Genomic DNA, 21,304 nt, shown 5'->3' on the forward strand with positions numbered 1-21,304 from the left:
ACTTCCCTCCCCTGCACCGTGAACAGCTCAGGGATCAAAACCTCCTGGCACAGGGATCAAAACCTCCTGGCACGATGGGGCTCTCTTCAAAAGGTGCAAGGCTGAGTCAGCCCTGCTGGGATTTGAACTTTGGAAGACCAGTTGCTTCAACAGTGATGCATGAGAGGAAGACTGCCCTTGGGTTAAGGACACTGGAGGGGAACTCGGAAAGCTGGGATTCTTGTTCCTGGCCCTGGGTGATCTTGGGCTACCCTATGCCTCAGTTTTCCATCTGTAAAAAGGGCTACGAGTACTTTCTTTCCCCACTCTGTGTCTCGTCTATTTAAATGGTTGGAAAGGGCAGGAGAACTCTTACTATGTGCATGTATGGGCAGCACTTGGCACAGTGGGGCCCCGATCTCAGAAATAATAATAATGACAAACCTAATATAGGAGGAACTGGGAAGGAAGGGTTGTGTCACTGATGAAGGGGTTTTCCTCGGAGTCCCATGAGCACCAGGAGGGTTGGACTGAAAGTGTACAATTCCAGGGTGTCACAAGGATGAAATCTTACTAACAAAAGCCAAGGAGACGCTCCTGGTGTTCATGCCACGCCCGTTCCCTGCCTGAAAGGCCAGTCTCCCGCTCACCTTTGATTCCTTAGGACTAGCCAGGGGACTCTTTGAGCGCCGCCCCAGCATGTAATAAAGTGAGCTTAGCAGTGTCATGATGTGGCTGATTTCTGGGGTTGGTGCCAGCGCCTTGCTGGACCCTAATGGGACATGGGCCAATAGCTGGATTTCATTTGCACAATCATGTGCATGAGTCAGTGGCCAGTGAATAATCAAAGTGCTAGCTGGAGGGGAGTGCACAGCAGAGGGCTGACTCAGAAAGTCTCTCTCGCAGGAGAGGGCAATGTCTCCTGGGAGACCTGAGGCTCCTATCCCAAGCACAGTGAAACACACTACTCGAGGCAGCAGCTGCAGCCACCAGGTTACCATATTGGCCACACAATGTTCCTTGCTTGCGTCTCTGCGGCTGGGAAATCACCTCCCACAACAGATCTACGGCTTATCTGTTTCCTTCCCTGCAGCCCCGAACAGGGAGCTCCCACTGTGCTCTGGAGGAGCTGACACAGGTGGGAATCCTTGTCTCCAGCAAAGAAAGGCTAATTCAATAGCACACAAAGCCATCCAGCTGCTCTAGAAGTTTTTCAAGGCCCAATATATGTGCCAGGCAAAACCAAAATGTAGTTGCTACAAACGACTAAGAAAAACAAGAGTGCATCAATGGAGCCTGATTTCACTTTAACAGGAAAGAGTAATTATCATCTGAAAATGGCACAGAACCTTCTTCAAATTGGTTTGATTCAGGAGGAATGAAGGTAATTATTTGATGCATGAATCACGGATTGTGTCTCATTAAAGCCACTATTGATTCCTCCTGAGAGGCCTTGACCAACACTTCAGTTTTAAAAAGAGAAGGAAAAAAGGACAGTTCTTGCCTCTGGCTACTTCGGGAGGAGTATTATGGATGCAGGAGTTTATGCAGTGGAGCTGTGGTGGCAGCACTGAATCGTTCAGCACTGAAACACGTTGTTCTCCGGGCAACCAAAGGAGGAGCATCAAAACCAGACAGCAGAACGCCCGCACCCACTGCCAGAACACCTTTTCCTTCTCCAGCCACTCACAGTAGCTTTAAAGATGACAGGGAAATGCTCCCCTAGCAATCACAGGGTAAGCTGTGCCCTCCAATATTGTACAATAGCGACTGCTAGAAAGAAATCAGAGCAGCAAGTGCTCTCTGTCTTTTGGCTGTCGGACTCCAGCACTGGCTGTCCAGGGAGCCTGCATAGTGCTCCCAGGTCCTCTCCTGCTTTGATTTGAACTCAGAGCCCCGAACAGCAGCTTTGTTACAAGGGAAAGGAAACAGTGAGATACTAGCCCCACACTCCTTGAAGAGCTCCAGACTCCAAGGCTCCATTCACCTGCTTCAGTTCACTCCCAGACAGCACATCCCTAGCAAACAACAAACCTGCATCAGAGCCAAGTGGCCTGTCCTGCTCTTCCTAAGGGAGCCAAGTATCAGAGAGTGAATTATGGCCTGAGAGCTGGGCCTGGGAGACTTTCCCAAGAAACCTGTCAGCCTGGGGCCCCTACTGCTTCTGCTGGCCATATTGTTGCCCTGTAATAAAATCATCCCCTGCAGCAACTGGGCTTGTCCTATAACAGCCCTGCTGTGGGAAGAGCCCAGAGAATTCCCCGGAGTATCACAAATGGGGCGGGGGGGGGGGAATCTGATGCAGTTTGTGTGCAGATCAATACAGCAGAGGAGCAAAAAACCCCAATGTCAAAGCTAGGCAAGACTCATTTTGGCCCTTCTTCCATCCCCTCCCTGATAATGCATACTAGCACAAGCTTGACCCATCAGCAGGTCACCTTCGTAACCTGAATGTTACAGGGACCCACCTGTCCCTGCTGGGAGACTGCAGCCCAAAGGAGCAGCCTTCTCAGTGCACGCTAATCTGCAACATCCATTCACTTTTCCCCTCAAAGCAACGGTTTCAGTCTAGGTCTTATCTGACTTCTCTTCCTGTAGCTTGGGAGGTGCCCAGATACATTTAGAGATGCAGCCTCACCCTGGGAGATGGAGAAGGTTTGTTACTCCCATTTCACAGGTGGGGCAACTGAGGAACAGAGAGGTTACGTGATTTGCCCAAGGTCACACAGGGAGTCTGTAACAGAGACAGGGAATTGAACCCAGAGCTCCAGAGGCCCAATCCAGTTCCTCCACCACATGTCCATCCTTCCTCCTCCTCCTCAATGCACTTTCAATAAGAATTATTTGTACCAGAAGCCCAGTGCTCACAACCCAACCAGCATCACCCCAACACCACTCCCACAATGCTCCACCCTGCAACAACAACCCAGCACGCACATATATTCCCGCCTGCAGTGACAGCCCAGTGCACAGGCAGCCCTGTGCTCACAAAGTATTCTACATCACCACCGCCCTGCACAAACCTTATTCACAAGCAACCCTACAATAACAAACCTATGCACACATATCCAGTAGGGATAGAATCCAACACATTTTCAAGAAGGAGGCGTTTTGTATTCAGGTTCCCAAGGGATTATTATAACAGCAAAGGGGAGACAAATCATTTTAGAAAGTTAGAGAAATGTCTCCCTGGGACCATCGCCTCCCACTTTATAATCCTGCAGGCTGTTGAGCGACCAGCATTGAGAGAACTTCCCCTCCCAACCTACCTGGACATACAAGAGAGAAGCTGCTGCTTTATCCAGAACAGGATACTCGGGCCCAATCCTCAGCAGGTGTAGGCTGGCAGAGCTCCATTGCAGGGAATGGAGATGTGCGCAAGGCAGTGAAATGAGGCCACTTTACCCCAGCTGAGAACCTGGCCCTAAAGAGAAAGGCTGACCCTAGAAGAACAAGAGCCCCCGGGGGGGGGGGGGGCATTCAGGACTGCCCACTTTGTGCAGCTCCTTTCACCATGATACTGGGAGCCTGGGGCTGGAACTTAGGGCCTATTCACTGTAGTGGTGGGTGCACAAAGAACACCTAAGACCCAAGTGCTCCTGGGCACTGCCTGACAGAGCCTGTTAGCTTCAGATAGAGAAAATCCCACAGCCTCCGTGCTCCAGACCAATCCATATCCCCTATCTGCACAGTACCCCTATTCCTGCTCACCTTGTATCCACCGATGCGGTGGTCGGGCTTGAACTCCTTGCCATTCTTCAGCCAGCGCAGCGTGGGGCTGGGCGTCCCGCTCGACGGGCACTTGAACTTCACCGTTTTGGCAGCTGGGACAGCATGGAGCTTCTTCTCCATCTTCTCGGGGTATGTCCAGTAAGGAGCCACAGCCACTGGGCAGAGAGAGGCGAGTCAGCATGGGGAAGGACTCTGGCACACTGGCACTGGGACCTCACAACGGGCCATGTGGGCTTGGAACTTCCCCTGCAGGCTGCACAATGCCCCCAATGCAATGGAGCACACTGATAAAAATGCCGTCCCTCTGCCCCAGCCCCGGCTTCTGGCTTAGGGGAAGAACAGACTCGAGTGGCTGCAAAGGCGTTCGTTGTAAACTGTGAAGGAGAGGAGGGGCCAACACAGCCAAAGGGAGAGCCAGGGAGGTTCAAGAGATGTCACCTGCACTAGTATCAGTTCTTTCTAGAGCCCCTCTCAGCTGGATGAGCAGCCAGGCCCCATTCACAGGCCACCAGCTTTCTGCAGTGCAACCCAGGCCCCAGCCAGCAGCCTGTCGCAGGGCGAGATCATGGCTCCAGTAGCCTACAAAGTCTTTGATTACTTGTGTCACATGGTCACCGGAGAAGCCTGTCCTACACCTGGGGATACGCTCCTTTTCAGCCCCAATTATGCTATTCAGATGGGACCAGGACTCCTCCGTGGCTGGATTTGCCTTGCGAGCGTGGAGGCAGAATCTGCAGCTGCTAATCTGAGTGTGATTGCAGTAGGAGGGTTTGGTGGACAGGGAAGGGGCAGGATTTTTAAAAACACTGAAGAGCCTCCTCACTGGTTTAACCCTGCAGTCAGGTGGGCCAGGAACCTGGAGCTACAGTGGATTGTAGACAAGACATCCTACCCCAACCAGACAGATCATGAACATGTATCAGGCAAGAGAAGGAGACACACAGTATTTTAGCAGCACCCTTATCAAAACTTGGCCTTGTCTACCTGGGGAAACTTATTGGCATAATTATACTGGGATAATTAGACCATTATCGTTAGGGTACTATAACTCCCCCAGTGGACACTAATTCTGGAAAATTATACCAGTGAGTTATACCAGAATAACTCCAGTAGGATCCTTCTCCCAGTATAATTATGCCAGTCCATTTCCCCAGGTAGACACACTCCTAACTGGAATATTGGCAACACCAGGAAGCTAGAGGTTTACCTGGCCTGCCCAGTTGGTGGGTCTCTGCCCTCCCTGAGCCCTTGCGTTCTCCGTTCTCCAGGTGGGACTGGCTGGAGCAGGAGTCACTTCCCAGAACAAGCTGCTGGCCTTTTGTCAGGCTCTGAGTGTTAGGTAGATGTATGCACATGGCTCCAAGCCAGCCGCTCATGTGCACATGGCCAGCTCCTTCAGAGGCATTCACACGCTGACACCCTTTTTGTCTCATGCAACTCCAGCAGCCCAGGTGACCTTGACATTTCCAAAGCAGATAATGGTCTGGGTGAATGAATGACAAGCTGAAGCCTGGAGGCAGGAGCGTTTCCTCCCAGCCCTCTACATCTGCAGGCAGGGGCAGGGGCAGTGAGGGCACTTTGGGAAACTCACAGGTGAGCAGAGGATAACAGCATGCAGCTCACAGCTATTTGCTATGGCTGCTGGCAGCCAGAGCTATCACCTGCTAGGCCCTGGCAGCGCTGGGCGAGGCCCCGCCAATGGGCTAGGCTTCTCATAAAAACTCTTAAATTGCTTTAGTGAATGACAAAAAATAAAAAGGAGACACCACCCTATGAAATGCGGCGCCCGAGGTTTTGGGGCCAAGACTCTTTCCCCCCCGGAGAGTTAGCAGCTGGGAGAGGGCAGTATCTGCCTGAGGTTGCGTTAGGTATCAAATCGTGTCTCATGCGTACGGTTCGGTTTGGTGTTATCTGCCTCCTTCTCCTCCGAGGAGGAGTCGTCATCGTCATCGTCATCCTCAGCGGATGGAAGAGCGTCTGCAAGAGAAGAGAAGAGAAGAGAAGAGAGGGCCGGGTTTCAGTTTTGCTTCCAGCTGCCTCACTTACCATCCTGCAGGAAGAACCAAGCAGAGCTGCACAGAGCCACTCCCTTCCCGGATGTGGCTTTTACCCTTCCTCCCCCTTGTCCTGCACAAGGGGAGCTATTCATTGGGCTGCCTAGGAGCCATTTACCTCCCTTGTCTAGGCAGCAAAGGGGGTTCCCACTAATACAAACACAGCCCCAGAGCAAACCGCAGAACAGCTCCAATGGGCAGAATTAAAAGGCACAGTTTAGGAACTGTACGTAACAGCTCCCCATTCCTCCACGCCCGGGGACAATGGGAAGGGAGGGCTTCCTGGCATGCCCCTCCCAGACAGATGCTCACTGGTACATTTCACACGCTGGGGACCAGCAAGTCATGGCAACATGACTTGCTGCCCGCGCTGTGTCATCACATGAAGGGGGCAGCGGAGAGCTCTGCAGTCACCACGGGTGGGTCAGACTTGTCAGGTTTCTCGCTGGTCCATGCCATTTTGCAGGCTTTCACCTCATGTAACAGTGGGGTTCCAACACCAGGCACTGAGGAACATGTGGACAGAGGAAGCAAGGAGGGTCAAAACAAGCCATCCCTTCGGCCCTGGGAGGGACTTGAATACATGGGTTCTGGGGTCAGGGAGGAATGGAGGAAGTCTGGTCCCAGCCTGGTCCCAGCATCTCTCTCCTTGGCCTTGCAACCGCAGCCCAGAACAGCCCTGCCCGAGACAGGACCAGGGGCTGAGAGTTCCCACCCACCCACACACAACCAACGGCCCAAGGACTCGGCAGCAAACCTGGCCTAACTCCCTGGCGCAGGCCCTAGAGGCCACGGTGTGTATCACCATGCAGGAGGCCCAGCGCTCTGCAGCAGCCGCATTTCAGTTAGAACACAGGGATTTTACATCAACTAAGAAGGACAGGAAGTGGCGCGATCAGTGCTAGGAGCCTGGCCCTGCCGATTTTCATACTGAATTCATACAATGTAATGTCCCACATTTCTGCTTTCAGTGTGCCATGCACTGTGGCACTGGCAATACAGCACTACATTGGCAGAAAGGGAGCTGGGGGACAAAGCAGAAGTGTGGGGATTAGCTGGGGGTTTCAGACCCTAGGGACAGGGGTTGAGGTAGTGGCATAAGCACTAGCTGGATGTGTCTGCTACAAGGATCACCAGGGAAATGGTTAATAGCATTGACATTTAAATTGACACTGAGATGCATGGCAGCTCACCCCCCTTGGAGCTATCAGTTCAGTCTGTCTGCAGGCTCAGGCAGACAATGCTATAGCAGTTACAGTCAGGTCACGTTTCTAAGCATTCCCCAACGGCTGGAGACACAATGGGCTTGTCTACATCAGAAAGTTGCAGCGCTGGTGAGGGAGTTACAGCGCTGCAACTTTGAAGGTGTACACATCTGCAGGGCATCACCAGCGCTGCAACTCCCTGTTTGCAGCACTGGCCGTACTCCCGTTTTGTCTCGGGTGTAGAGGATCCAGCGCTGGTGATCCAGCGCTGGTAATCCAATGTAGACACTTACCAGCGCTTTTCTTGACCTCCGTGGAAGGAGGAAGCCTCTGGTAATCAAGCTGGTCTCCTTTCCCGGTTTGCTCTCTCTTCCCGGAACCCCGAGCAAGCAGGTCTCCTTCCCTGCGGTTTGCAGGGTGGCTCCGGGAACGCGAGAGCAAACCGCGGCAAAGCTGGTCTCCTTTCCCGGTTTGCTCTCTCGTTCCCCGAACCGCCGAGCAAGCGGTTCTCCTTCCCTGCGGTTTGCAGGGTGGCTCCGGGAACGCGAGAGCAAACCGCGGCGAAGCTGGTCTCCTTTCCCGGTTTGCTCTCTCGTTCCCGGAGCCACCCTGCAAACCGCAGGGAAGGAGAACCGCTTGCTCGGCGGTTCGGGGAACGAGAGAGCAAACCGGGAAAGGAGACCAGCTTCGCCGCGGTTTGCTCTCGCGTTCCCGGAGCCACCCTGCAAACCGCAGGGAAGGAGACCTGCTTGCTCGGGGTTCCGGGAACGAGAGAGCAAACCGCGGCGAAGCTGGTCTCCTTCCCCGGCTTGCTCTCTTGTTCCCGGAACCCCGAGCAAGCAGGTCTCCTTCCCTGCGGTTTGCAGGGTGGCTCCGGGAACGCGAGAGCAAACCGCGGCGAAGCTGGTCTCCTTCCCCGGTTTGCTCTCGCGTTCCCGGAACCCCCCTGGAAGCCGCCCAACAGCGCTGCAGTGTGGCCACATCTAACACCACTTGCAGCGCTGGTTGCTGTAAGTGTGGCCACTCTGCAGCGCTGGCCCTATACAGCTGTACTAATACAGCTGTAACAACCAGCGCTGCAAAATTTTAGATGTAGACATGGCCAATGCATCTTTGCATGAGAGCTGACGTTCTGCAGGCGCGTAAGTACAGACTGCCTGGGCCCCTCCCTATATGGAAGCTCAGCTTCCTAACCACCATCAGGCACTCCAATTCCACCACAAGACATGCTAGTTCTAGCCACTCTGCCACCAGTTCCTATCCAGCTCCTCTTTACTGGCTATCATATTTATCTGGCACCACGGTACCTCGACACTGCCCAGCCCAGGGAGTAATTAATCTAGATCTGAGCCTGGCTAATGCTTGTAAGCATGTCTGAAGCCGTTTTCCAAACAGAGTGATGGGCAGGCATGGCTGGGCCACTGCATCCACACCCAACATGGGGAGAGGCTAAGAAAGCACAATACAGATTCTCTGGGGGGGGGGTAAATCTATAGAAAGTTTTTAGTTAGTGAGGTTGTTAGAAAACCATCTGCCTCCCTCGACAGTCACTGAAATCAGCCCGAAGTTTGGCTAGCTACCCCCCTGCTGGAAAATGCTGTGCTGGACCATGGCTATTGCTAGCATGGCTGCGTGCCCAGGATGGACGGGGCCAAAACAGCTCAGAGAGCGTTAATGATAGGCTCTGCAGGGCTCTGCCGGCGACCAGTCCTTTGGGCTGTGATCTAGTCACCTATCTGACAGTTCTGCAGCCCAAACACCTAGAGACACCTGCCAGCAGGGAGCAGCAAACTGGGCAGGAATAGCACTCACAGAGAGTCAAAGGTTAGGCCCCGGGTCACTCTGTAGGCAGGTCCCAGCATTGCTGAGAAATTCTCATTTGATTCCTAAATGCCCAGTTACCCACCTCCTTCCTTCTCTCCTGCACTATCCCTGCTCTGCTTGCTGATTGCTTGGGAACAGCTGCTAATGCTCCCAGCCTTCCTCTTCAGAACACCGCCCAATTGTTCCAGGGCCGACAATAAAACCCAATGGCTGTTGGTCGTCTGGAGGATGGACTCCCATTTGCCTCCCTGGTGTTCCCCTTCGCAAGCAGTGTCCTGATGAACCCTGCACACCAGACCCCATGGTGACCCCGCGAGACACGGCAGAGCACTCAGAGCAGCCAGCAAAACATGCAGCTGGCCCAGTAAAACCTGCTGGCTTTTCCTGCCCTTGGCCTGAGACAAGCCCATGGCAGTTTTCTCCCACACCTTCCACGGCTCAGAACAACTACGTGACCTACCTACAGTGGGCCAAGGTTGTGAGACAGACGCACAGGTGCACTCTGCCCTCTCAGCCTGCAAGACGGGGTCTGCAAACCCACTCAAAACTCCCCAGACATTTCTTAGTGGCTAACCTGACCCTAGGGCCTCGCCTCCCATGTCTAGCCAGGCCAGCAACTGCTCTGAATCCCCCCATATACACCCTGCTGTGCAACACCTTTGCTCCAAACCTCCTCCAGCAAGCACTGAAAAGAGTCCTTGGGTGAGTGTAACATATTTCCATTACCCTGGTGCTTGTATCCCCAGTCATACCACTTCAGGATCAGCCCCAGGGGAACAGCTGCTGTGGCATGAGTCAAAGAAGCTGCCACATTCCACATGTGCCCATCCCCACTGAGGCAGCCAGCACAGCCAGTGAAAGGAGGGGGACGAGAAGTCCAACACGCTACAAATGTGCATCCAGGATGTATGGACGTGCGGTGCCACGGCACAGAGAACGAATCAGCTTATTCCTAGAACTGCTCCAGGACACACGGCAGAGAGGGCAAACAGGGATGCTCTGGTGCGGGCTGCACACCAAGCCTTTGTAAAGCTTTAGGGTTCCCCGACTAGTGCCCCACAGACCACAACAGCCCCAGCAGCTACCAGAAGAAAGATAAGACCATCTGCAGGTGTGTGCACACAAGGTTTACACCCCGTTCCCACACAGGTAATCTGCTTCCTGCCCTACAGCATGGCAGCTGGGTCCCCCTTCCCTTTGTGTCCAGCCCCAGGGCTGCTACGAACCTGAGACATTAACGGAGAAGTAGGTGGTCTCACTCCCTGAGGGGCTGTTGGTCATGCAGGCATAGAGCCCTGAGTCCTCAGGCACAGCGTCCCTGACCTCTACCTCCTCCCCAGAGATGCGCGTCCGGTTGTCCTCTGACAGCTGGACCCCGTCTCGCACCCAGTTGATGCTCTGGACATCGTACCGTAGCCGGCAGCGCAATTGGAAGAGGTCGCCAGGGTGAGCCGAATGCGACTCCACTTCAATTTTCGCTTTGGACAGAACTGGAAGAGTTAGGAGAGAGAGAAAGAAAATAGAGACAAAAGGAAACCACGCTGCGAACGGACGTTTATTGGGATTTGTGCGTCCTGCAAGGAGTCTCCTGTGCCACCCTCCTGCAGCGACTCTGCAGGCCAAACCCTGCTCTGGGATGCAGGTCTCAGCTTTCCACACGTGGCGGTTTGTTGAAGCAGTGTCGGGGTGCAGTGTGACTGGCCACTGCCGTTTAGTTCAGCTGCGGTGATGGGTGCGGGAAGCAGCTATGACAGCTGCAACAGGGTGCCGCACTTGCCAGGCAGATGGCTGCATCCAGTGAGGACGTGCTGGTGACTTGAAGATGGCATGGTGCGAAGGACAATTCAGCTCACCTACCTGTCAGCCTGAAAAGGATAGCAGCAAGCAGGCCTGCCACGCAGCCCACAGAGCAGGGGGGAGAGGGGAAGAAGAGGCAGAGGTTAAAAGCAACTGCAGCAGGATTAAGCATTTCACCTTCATTTTATAACCCAGACACTAGCAAGGAAGTTGAGGCTGTTCATGCGCCCTTTGATCTTTTACCAAGCGTCACTCAGCCCAGCCCCTTAGGATAAGAAAATACTTTGGCCAAGGTTTTCAGAAGGGAATTTGAGATGTCTCAAAAGGGCCTGGTTTTCAGAGAGTCGATGCTGGGCGCTTTCTGAAAATCAGGCTCCTTTCAGGGGATCTTCAGTTGGTCACTCAAAATTGCAACTCACTTCTGAAAATCTTGGCTTGTGCATGACTCTCTCCCCTGCCCCCCTCCTCTCTCCAGTAGCTGAACCCCCCAGAAAGAGAGCACATGCAGAGGCTGCCCTTGGGAGCACCACACTCTGCCCAATCTCTCCCTTCCTGCAAAACTCAGAGATGGCAGCCAGCAAAGCAGGCCAGGTTTCATGCTGCCTGATTATCACTTCGCTTAAAGCATTTTAAGGAAGGGGGAGAAGGAGGAGGATCAATTGAGGGAACTGCATTAAGGTAGAAGCTAAGTAGTAAATGCTTTCTTAACAGCAGTGTCCTGGCTGGGCCGGGTCAGCTCAGGTGAGCCTTCAGTTGAACAGGTGCTGGCTGGAGTATTCCAAGTTTCCAACTCTATTAAGATGGGAGAATTGCAGCTGCCATCAAATGCAACATTTGGTTTAGCAGCACAAAGATCCTTTCTCTTCATTCCAAGACTCTCCGATTCTACTTGATCTGTTGTCTCTCAACTACATTAGAGCCTGTCTGAGCATATGTAGGCTGGGAGGCTGGGCCTCGGGCACTGCCTTTTAAACCGCTCTGTCTTGCAGGGTCCCTGTTCCAGGATTCCTCTCCGGTTCCCACTTTAGAGAACACCCGATACAAAGTAGCTGAGGAGCAAGGCTGCAACCTCCGAGTGTGTGAGAACAAACAGAGCCCTCCAGAGATTTCACAGGCAAACCAACTACTCTGCACCTCCTGGCTCCAAGCAAAGCTACTTGAGATGAGTCCAGTCTGGAAGCAGCTCATGTGAGGCTCCTTGAATTCCACCTACCTATCATTTGAAAGCAGTGTCCACTGAAATACACACAGACCCACTTGGACACTCTCCCAGTCCCCAAACTCAGCCTTGGGGAGCAGAGTCTCAGGGGGAGACATTGCTTCTAAAGACACTAATCACCTACAGGGTGAAATGTCATGAGGGCTTCCCGCAGAGAAGTCTTTACCGCTGCAGAGGTTCAATCCCTCTCCCCACAGCTGCTCAAGGCATCACGGCTGGAAGGACTTGGGAGTTGCAGGGCCAGGAACAAAGGGGGAAGGAGGCAGGGTGTCATAGAAGATACTCACCCCCCGATGCCAAACAAATCACTGCTTTAGCTTGGCGCAATACCTGGCACTGCCAGGGAGAGCAGAGTACTGCGAAAGTCAGGGTATCTCTCTGGGGCATGGCCTAGGTGTCCATGGCTCCATAGGCTTGGTTCAGCTCACATCCAATGTCAGAAAGGATGAGAGCACGCCCCTCCCACCTGCTCCCATCCCCATCAGCCCTGTTCGGGCTCCAATTCAATTTGGAGGCTTTCTCCACCAGCGTGATATTGAATCCAAGAGCAAAACATCAATTGGATTTCCTCTGTGTGTGTCAGACTTTCCACATCCTCCCCAATGCCTGAGTGGCATTACATACCCCCAGCCCCAGTGCTAAGCTAATTTATCAGTGCACTCATCCATCAAACAGACAAGAGCTTTCTGGTGGATACTGCTAGAAACACACAGCAATGCCCCTTCCCCTCCCCCAGAAAGGAACTCATAAAGAGACACCAGTGGGAGTGCTCTGCACATTGGCATTATCCCAGCATCATGCTCAGAAAGCCACTTGTTCACAGAGCTGCAGACTCGGGCTACAGCACCTGACCCCTACAAGCATGATTCCATCTACTCCACACAGGTAAGTTGTATGCAACAGATGACTTTCCTGCCCAGAACCCATAGAGCTGAGCACTTCATACCCTGCAGCCATCAAACAGACACACATACAAAACACAACTCCAGCAACGTAAGCACAAAACAACACTGAAAGAAGCTTGCCAAGGTGTTGATTGCTAAGTGCACTTTTCTTCCCATGCTGCCCTGAGGAATTATCCTGAAATGCAACATGGTTTTGCCCCATCCACAAAGTTACACCAGTTTAACTTAAATAAGTTTTTAAACTATCAAGCTAGTGTCACTCCTTGTGTGGACACTTATTTCAGTTTAGCTTAAATGAATTTCTAATTACTTTAGTTAACACCCCCGCCCCCACAAAGAGGCTTGCATTGGTTTAAAATCACACCTTTAAACAGTGCAACTTCAGGGCACAGACTATATTTATGTACAGCACCTTGGACAACAAGGACCTAGTCTCTTAAGCGCAATTGCAATACAAATAATATTCTAGTATTTAAAAAAAGGAAAGGTCCATTTAGAGGAACGTTGCTTTTCTCTGCCATAGATCCTGTCTTGTTTTTGTTGTTGTTGTTGTTGTTGTTGTTTTAGGCATTTCTTTATTTCTTACACATATGAGATGCTTTGGGGGAAAATGTTTAAGAGAAAACAGCCAAAATGTTTTCATGATTTAAAAAAAATTGACTGGTTAGTCGAGAGGAAAATTCACCGTCCGCCCTGCAGTGCTGTCAACTCAAACCACCAAGGGCAGGGTGCCAATTGCCTCAGAAGTTTATCAATAACACAAATAAAAAGTTTTTTGATATGGGAGTTTTAGACTGACAGCAACCCTTTAAGTAATCAGGGAAAGCAGTCTCGCTTTCCTTGATCTTGTACCACCTCATGAAATGTGCATTTCTAGTAGCTCTGGCATTTTGTGTTTCAAATTATTAGTCACAGGCACCTTACAAAGCGTATTTCCATCCCATCTATGTACTCAGATACCAAAGGACTCTGCAGTGTAATGTTGTTCTGTTCCCTCCTTTCCAACAATAACAAATAACAACAGACCAACAACAAAAGAAATCACTCCAGAAAATGATACCATCTCATGAAAATGCCTCACCTCATCGCATCAAACATAAACTGCTTGCCCTCACTTTCAAGGCCATTTACAGTCATCCCCCCACCTGTCCTCTCTCACTCTCTACTGAGACGTCTACTCCTGCCTCTGATCAGCCCATGATTCCAGCCTCCATCGCCCACTTGTTAAACTTTCAAACAAGCAGCCTTGTGCTCTCTTCCACTCTGCCCTGGACGCTTATAAGTTTCTCCCCAAAGCTACCTCACAATCCACCTTCAAATGCCTCCTTGAAACCTCCTTTCCCGGAATGTCTATAACAAAACTTGACAAGCCAAGGCTGCGGTGAGCTGAGACCACAGTCCATCACATTGACCAACACTGTCTCCTGTACCCCTGTTGGTCCATGTGATTGGTCATCTCTTGCCTCAGATTGTAAACTCTTTGGGGCAGGGACTGTCCTTTTGTTTTGTGTTTGTATAGCGCCCGGCACAGTGGGTCAATGGCCAGGGCTCCTACATGTGACAGTAACACTAATAAGGAGACGACACTTTCCCCTGTTATCTTTTTTGCCCTGAAACTGTGTTAGCATCTGTTTTCCAAGTAGGGTGAGCAGGGTACAGTTTAAATCATATCCATCTCATGCAGTTATTTCATATAGAAACAGATCACCCAGGGAAGGCTTGCGGCCTGTGTTCTATGTCTCCCACTGAAGCCACAGAGGAGCTGTGAGCACTCATCCCCTCTGCAAGCCAGGCCATCTTGCTTTGGTTTTGTGCCTTGTTTATTGCTGATATGACTTAGACTGTGAGGTTTTGCTTTGTCTGTGAAAGTCCTGCTAGCACTTGAGTCTAAACCCAGCCACTGCTCCCGGCATCCAGGGATATGAGGGAGTCAAAAGCTTTGATATGGATCAGACTTTGAAGTTTGGAGTCACACCCAGAAGTGCCATGGACTGCTCCAATATTGCCAACTGCAGTTAATGTGCAGTTATCTGATCGCTGTACATGCGGGGAGATTTAGAACAGGGATTATTAGACCCTTCAGATTCCCAGTTCATGTTGGACGTGTCCTCTTCCATTAAACAAACTCTGGGCCCGTAAAAAGACGTTAGCCAGGAAGAAAATATTGCTGTTCACCAGGCCAGAGCTAGTACAAACCCTCTGCACTGTGTTTGTGCTGGGGACCAGGGCAAGGCATTGCCTATAAAACTGGCCTGGAAAGAATTTCAAGAAAGCTTGCCAGCAATTCTATGCTAGTCTATGATAGTCTGCAAATCCTTACACGTCTCAGCTGGACCTACAGGACTGGTGAGAAGATTTGTCAGGGGGAGAACAAAACTTTAGGACAATTTACAATCAGCTTTATCTAATATCCTGGGGCATTTGCATGCAGAACCCAGGTTTGCTATTTTTCACAGGTGTTTGATGCACGAACATGGACACAGGGCTGACGAGGGACCTGTTTCTCTCCGGGCAGGGATCCCTATGGTGGGTTCAAGGGGCAGAGGCTGCTTTTTTATTTTCAGGCTCTTGTTTTTCTTTTTCTCTGCGAGGGGCTAGAACTGGGGGGGCAAGGTTAGCCATTAGCATGGGAGTGGGGGCTAGATCTTGTTTCTAAGTCAACAGAGCCCCTCCCCCCACCTCCTTAAAGTCAAAGGCTGTTTTACATTAACTGCATGAGCACGCAGGCTCAAAGTGCAGAGGTGCTGGACGGGACGGGCAGGAGTTCTCTCTGAGCTGGAGCTGATGAGCGAGGGGAGTCAGGAGGCATGGCAGCCGGCTGGTAACCCAGATACATCTCTGCACTTAGAAGCAGAGCTGAACATGAGGCCCGGTGGGAACGCTTGGAAAATGAATTCACAGGCTAATGAACATGCCTAAGGTAGCTAACCCCTATGGAAGGAGAGGAGCTGGGTTAGAAACCCAGCATCCAGATAATCCAGCAAGGTCATGCACTTTCATTGAAGGCACAAGGTGGGGTAAGAGTTCTGGCATCAGGGTAGCTTAATTTTGATGGCAGTTTATTCACTCATGTCCCCGTCACTGTCTCTGGAAGCACAGCCTGGGTGCAGCAGCTAATCCAAGAGGTGGATGCAACTGCTTTGGACAAGACTGTGGCATCCCAGCAGATTGCCTGCCTTGCTGAAAGCAACAGCAGGTCGGCCCTTCAGGGGCAGACGGATGGAGCGCCTCTGAAAGGAGGCGAGCACTGGTGGCTTAGGCTTGCACTTTGTGTATGCTCTAGAGAGCAAGAGGCACTCTACAGCCTCCAGGCCAGGGTGGAGGAGTGGTCAGGGTACGGGAGGACAGCCTTTCAAACTGTGAATCGCTGGAGTATGTCACACAGGGATGGAGCAGCAGCAGACCAGGGTCCAACTCAGGGGACAGACAGATGCTTTTGGCACTGGGTGACAGAAAGTTGGAAACACATTTGATTGGCTTTCTGGTCTATCCCCTGAAGTCCTACCCCTGCTGTAGGCTGGGCAAAAAACACCTCCCTAAAGCTTTCCCTGACTAAGAACCATTCCTCTAAGCCCACGTCCATACTACAGGGTAAAATCGATGTTATTAAAATCGATTTTATAAAGCAGGCTTTATAAATCGATTTTGCGCGTCCACACTAGGGCTACTTACATCGATGTTGAGCGTCCATGTTCCCTGGCGTCCATGTTTTCCCTGAGCGTTGCACTCTGGGTACCTATCCCACAGTTCCTGCACGGGTCCCTGCCCTTTGGAATTATGGGTTACTAGCCCAGTGCATGATGGGATCAAAGTCCCCGTCCTGGGTGGTTCTGGGTACAGCCCCCCCCCCCTTCCTGTAAACGGCACACAGTCAGTTCGCGCTGTTTTTACTGGCTGCAGTGAGGGAAACGCCATTTTGCAGCAAGCATGGATCCAGGTCTGCTCTTGTCCTTGATCGCGAATGCTGTAAATAATTCACGCATTCTCGTTCTATCACTGCTGACCCATGATGCAGAAGTGCAAGAGAGAATGCTTGAATGTGGGGACGACAGCGATGACGAACTGGAGAACGAGTTTTCTGACACCCCGGGCCCCTGCACGTTGGAGCTCCTGACGGTTATGGGTGAGGTTCTACCCGTTCCGCGCCACTTTTGGGCACGGGAAACAAGCACTGACTGGTGGGACCGCATAGTCCTGCAGGTGTGGGACGATTCGCAGTGGCTGCGGAACTTTCGCATGCGTAAGAGCACTTTCTTTGAACTTTGTGACTCGCTTTCTCCTGTCCTGAAGCGGCATAACACCAGGATGAGACCAGCCCTCACAGTGGAAAAGCGAGTGGCAATAGCCATATGGAAGCTTGCAACGCCAGACAGCTACCGGTCAGTCGGGAATCAATTTGGAGTGGGCAAATCTACTGTTGGGGCTGCTGTGCTGGAAGTATCCAAAGCAATCATTAAGCTGCTGCTTCGAAAGGTTGTGACTCTGGGAAACGTGCAGGCCATTGTGGATGGCTTTGCTGCAATGGGATTCCCTAACTGTGGGGGGGCCATAGATGGAACCCACATCCCTATTTTGGCACCGGAACACCAGGGTGCCCAGTACATTAACCGCAAGGGGTACTTTTCGATGGTTCTGCAAGCCCTGGTGGATCACAAGGGACGTTTCACCAACATCCACGTGGGATGGCCAGGAAGGGTTCACGACGCACGTGTCTTCAGGAGCACTACACTGTTTAAACGGCTGCAGCAAGGGACCTACTTCCCTGATCAGAGAATAACAGTTGGAGATGTCCAAATGCCTATAGTTATCCTTGGGGATCCAGCCTACCCCTTGATGCCCTGGCTAATGAAGCCATACACAGGCAGCCTTGACAGTGCTCAGGAGTTGTTTAATTACAGGCTGAGCAAGTGCAGAATGGTGGTAGAATGTGCATTTGGCAGGCTTAAGGCGAGATGGCGAACGCTTCTCACTCGCTCAGATCTTAGCCAAACCAATATCCCCTTTGTCATTGCTGCTTGCTGTGTGCTCCACAATCTCTGTGAGAGCAAGGGGGAGGCCTTTATAGCGGGGTGGGAGACTGAGGTAAACCACCTGGCCGCTGATTATGCGCAGCCGGACACCAGGGCAATTAGAAGATCTCACCAGGATGCTGTGCGCATCAGAGAAGCACTGAAAAGTAGCTTCCTCATGGGCCAGGGTACAGTTTGACTGCTGATTTTCCTTTCAATTGATTGCTGCCCTCCCCGGCTATGCGGTGTTGCTGCTGCAAGATACTTTGCCTGCAGCATTCCTCAATTGCTTGCTTAGTTTACTTGCGAGAGCTGTCCATTGGAAAACATATAATTCTGTATTTCCCAATTATTACCTACCTCCACCATTAGCTGCTTCCGTCTGCTGCTAGGCACAGGACCTGCAACCTTCCTTAACTGCTTTTTTATTGAAAATAAAGTTATTACTATGTGTTACAAGAATTGTGTTCTTTATTTAAAAACAGATCGTTTCATCAATCAAGCATCATGCTTGTTGTTACAATACTGTGCTTGAAATTTCATAACTCAGCGTTCTATGGGGGACGGAGCGAGGGAGGTTTGGAGGAAGGGGGAGGGAGGTTTGAAAGAAGAAAGTGCATCAGAGTAGACAGAACAAGAATTCTCATGGACCAGGGTACGGTATGGCTGCTTTCTTTGTTTTCCCTTTATTACCCATATCCCCAATTGTCAAATCCTGATGCTGATAACTAGCTTCCGTGCAGCTTTCCAAAGCTGCTTGCTTCAGTTCATTACCAAACTACAGTCACACTTCCTTAATAGCATGACCTGAGAGTAAAAATAGGCAAAGGTGCCATGGGAGAAGTTTGGATCATTAGAGGAGGGAAAAAACAGGACACAAAGGGCTTTTCAATCTAATGAAAGCCTTCTGGTTGGAGTGTCCGCAGCAGTGGAGGGGGCTGGTGTAGAGAGCCTTCCCCCACGCGTTCTTACACGCCTGGTTCTGGAAGGTGTGGGACAGGGTGAGTACTGAGGGAGGTTATACACGGGCTGTAGGGGCATTCTGAAACCACGGAGCTCTTGCAGCATATCACGGAGGATGTCAGTCTGATCACGAAGAAGATCCAGAGTTGCTGCTCGCCAGCGCTGATCTTCCTGCCACCTGACATCATTTTTGGCGTCCCTCCTGTCTTCGCGTTGGTCCCTCCTGTCTTCGCGTTGACTGGCAGCCTCCCTGTACTTTGCGACCAATTGCTTCCAGTCTCCCTGCTGAGCTCTCTCTGTACGGGTCACTGCCATAATTTCGGTGAACATGTCCTCACGCGTCCTCCTTTTCCTCAATCTTCTTATGATACCCCCCCCACGTGGATGAGAAGCGAGAGGGAGGCTGGAGAAATGTGCAGCTGTGTGTGGGGGGGTGGGGTTTGGAAAGAGTGATAAAAGAATCATGAGACACATTTCACACAACCATTCATACAGTCTTTCTCCTCACTGACCTGTGCCTGTTACCGAACCTTGAACATTTTACTTTACCACAAGGTCACCTTAGGATTCCTTTAATACTTATTGCTTGTGGCTGAGGACAGAGAGTTCTGCTCAGACGCAGGTCAGGGAAGCACACAGACCTTGTCCGGAGAAAATGGGAAGTTAATAATGGCTAGTAATCCCTGTAGTAGATTGTACTGGTAATCAAGCTGCTCTCCTTCCCTGCTTTGCTCTCGCCTTCCCCGAACAAGCAGGTCTCCTTGCCTGCGGTTTGCTGGGTGGTTCGTGGAACGGGAGAGCAAACCGCGGCAAGGCTGCTCTCCTTCCCTGCTTTGCTCTCGCCTTCCCCGAACAAGCAGGTCTCCTTGCCTGCGGTTTGCTGGGTGGTTCGTGGAACGGGAGAGCAAACCGCGGCAAGGCTGCTCTCCTTCCCTGCTTTGCTCTCGCATTCCCCGAACAAGCAGGTCTCCTTGCCTGCGGTTTGCTGGGTGGTTCGTGGAACGGGAGAGCAAACCGCGGCGAGGCTGCTCTCCTTCCCTGCTTTGCTCTCGCATTCCCCGAACAAGCAGGTCTCCTTGCCTGCGGTTTGCTGGTTGGTTCGGGGAACCGGAGAGCAAACCGCGGCGAGGCTGCTCTCCTTCCCTGCTTTGCTCTCGCATTCCCCGAACAAGCAGGTCTCCTTGCCTGCGGTTTGCTGGGTGGTTCGTGGAACGGGAGAGCAAACCGCGGCGAGGCTGCTCTCCTTCCCTGCTTTGCTCTCGCATTCCCCGAACAAGCAGGTCTCCTTGCCTGCGGTTTGCTGGTTGGTTCGGGGAACCAGAGAGCAAACCGCGGCGAGGCTGCTCTCCTTCCCTGCTTTGCTCTCGCATTCCCCGAACAAGCAGGTCTCCTTGCCTGCGGTTTGCTGGTTGGTTCGGGGAACCGGAGAGCAAACCGCGGCGAGGCTGCTCTCCTTCCCTGCTTTGCTCTCGCATTCCCCGAACAAGCAGGTCTCCTTGCCTGCGGTTTGCTGGGTGGTTCGTGGAACGGGAGAGCAAACCGCGGCAAGGCTGCTCTCCTTCCCTGCTTTGCTCTCGCATTCCCCGAACAAGCAGGATGGAGACTTTTCTAAAAACCACCTCATGGGTCAGTGTTTTAGGAAACGTAAGAAAAATTACACTCACCAGAGGACGGTCCCTCAGCTTCATTTTCTGGAGTACTGCCTTGAGATGGCTGGCAGGGAACCTCAGTAAGGGTGAGGAAAAGATCCTGGCTGTTTGGGGGGATAAAATGCTCTGTGCTCTCTGCTGGAGCCTCCTCCTCTTGGTCCTCATCATCCTGATCATCGCCATCAAATAAATCTTCCGTAGTTGCAGGAATCACGACGCCCACCTCTGAATCAACAGACAAGGGGGGGTTCGTCGTTGCGCTGTTCCCCAATATTGCGTTAAGCTCGTCGTAGAACCGGCATGTTTTGGGGGCAGAGCCTGACCTGCCCTTTGCTGCTTTGGTCTTCTGATACGCCTGTCTGAGCTCTTTCACTTTCACTCGGCACTGTAACGAGTCCCTGGTATGTCCCCTCTCCCGCATGGCATTAGAAATTTTTTCAAAGGTTTTCTCATTTCTTCTGCTCGAGCGCAGTTCTGAAAGCACCGACTCTTCTCCCCATACAGCTATCAGATCCTGTAACTCCTGTGTGCTCCATGCTGGAGCTCTTTTCCTATTTTCAGGAGACTGCATTGTTCTCTCTGCTGCTGAGAGCTCCACGCTGTGCAAGCAGGAAATGGAATTTCAAAGTTCCCGGGGCTTTTCCTGTTTACCTGGCCAGCAGAAGAGTACCTTTACCTGTGTAGAGCGGCCACTAGAGCACTGTGGGATACGTCCCGGAGGCCATTAACTTCGATGGCCGTCCACACTATCATAAAATCGATTTTAAAAAATCGATTTTGGGGTTACTCCTCTCGTTTTGATGGAGTTCCAAAATCGATTTTAGGGACCCTTAAAATCGATTTTATGCACTCTGTAGTGTGGACGGTTACAGCTTAAAATCGATTTAAAGCTCTTAAAATCGATTTAAAGCTCTAGTCTGGACCTGGCCTAAGAGGCTAGTGATTGGGCCCTAGGCAGCAAGCAATCA

At 51.7% G+C, this 21,304-nt stretch overlaps 1 protein-coding gene across 4 annotated transcripts in view; it reads right to left on the bottom strand.

Annotated features, from left to right (window-relative positions):
• The window catches only part of FGFR1 (fibroblast growth factor receptor 1), an 83,530-nt gene that overhangs the window by 33,422 nt on the left and 28,804 nt on the right, over positions 1-21,304 (bottom strand). For 2 of the 4 annotated variants that reach the window (XM_030552206.1, XM_030552205.1), the window contains exons 3-5: positions 10,021-10,284; positions 5,605-5,688; positions 3,691-3,866 (exon numbers count right to left, since the gene is read on the bottom strand). In XM_030552206.1, coding sequence (XP_030408066.1) covers positions 3,691-3,866; positions 5,605-5,688; positions 10,021-10,284 — 524 coding nt within the window. The remainder of the gene's footprint in view (positions 1-3,690; positions 3,867-5,604; positions 5,689-10,020; positions 10,285-21,304) is intronic. The other 2 variants (XM_030552208.1, XM_030552207.1) reach the window with 1 other exon arrangement.

This window comes from Gopherus evgoodei, chromosome 2 (assembly GCF_007399415.2).
Source record: "Gopherus evgoodei ecotype Sinaloan lineage chromosome 2, rGopEvg1_v1.p, whole genome shotgun sequence".
Classification (NCBI taxonomy): domain Eukaryota; kingdom Metazoa; phylum Chordata; order Testudines; family Testudinidae; genus Gopherus; species Gopherus evgoodei.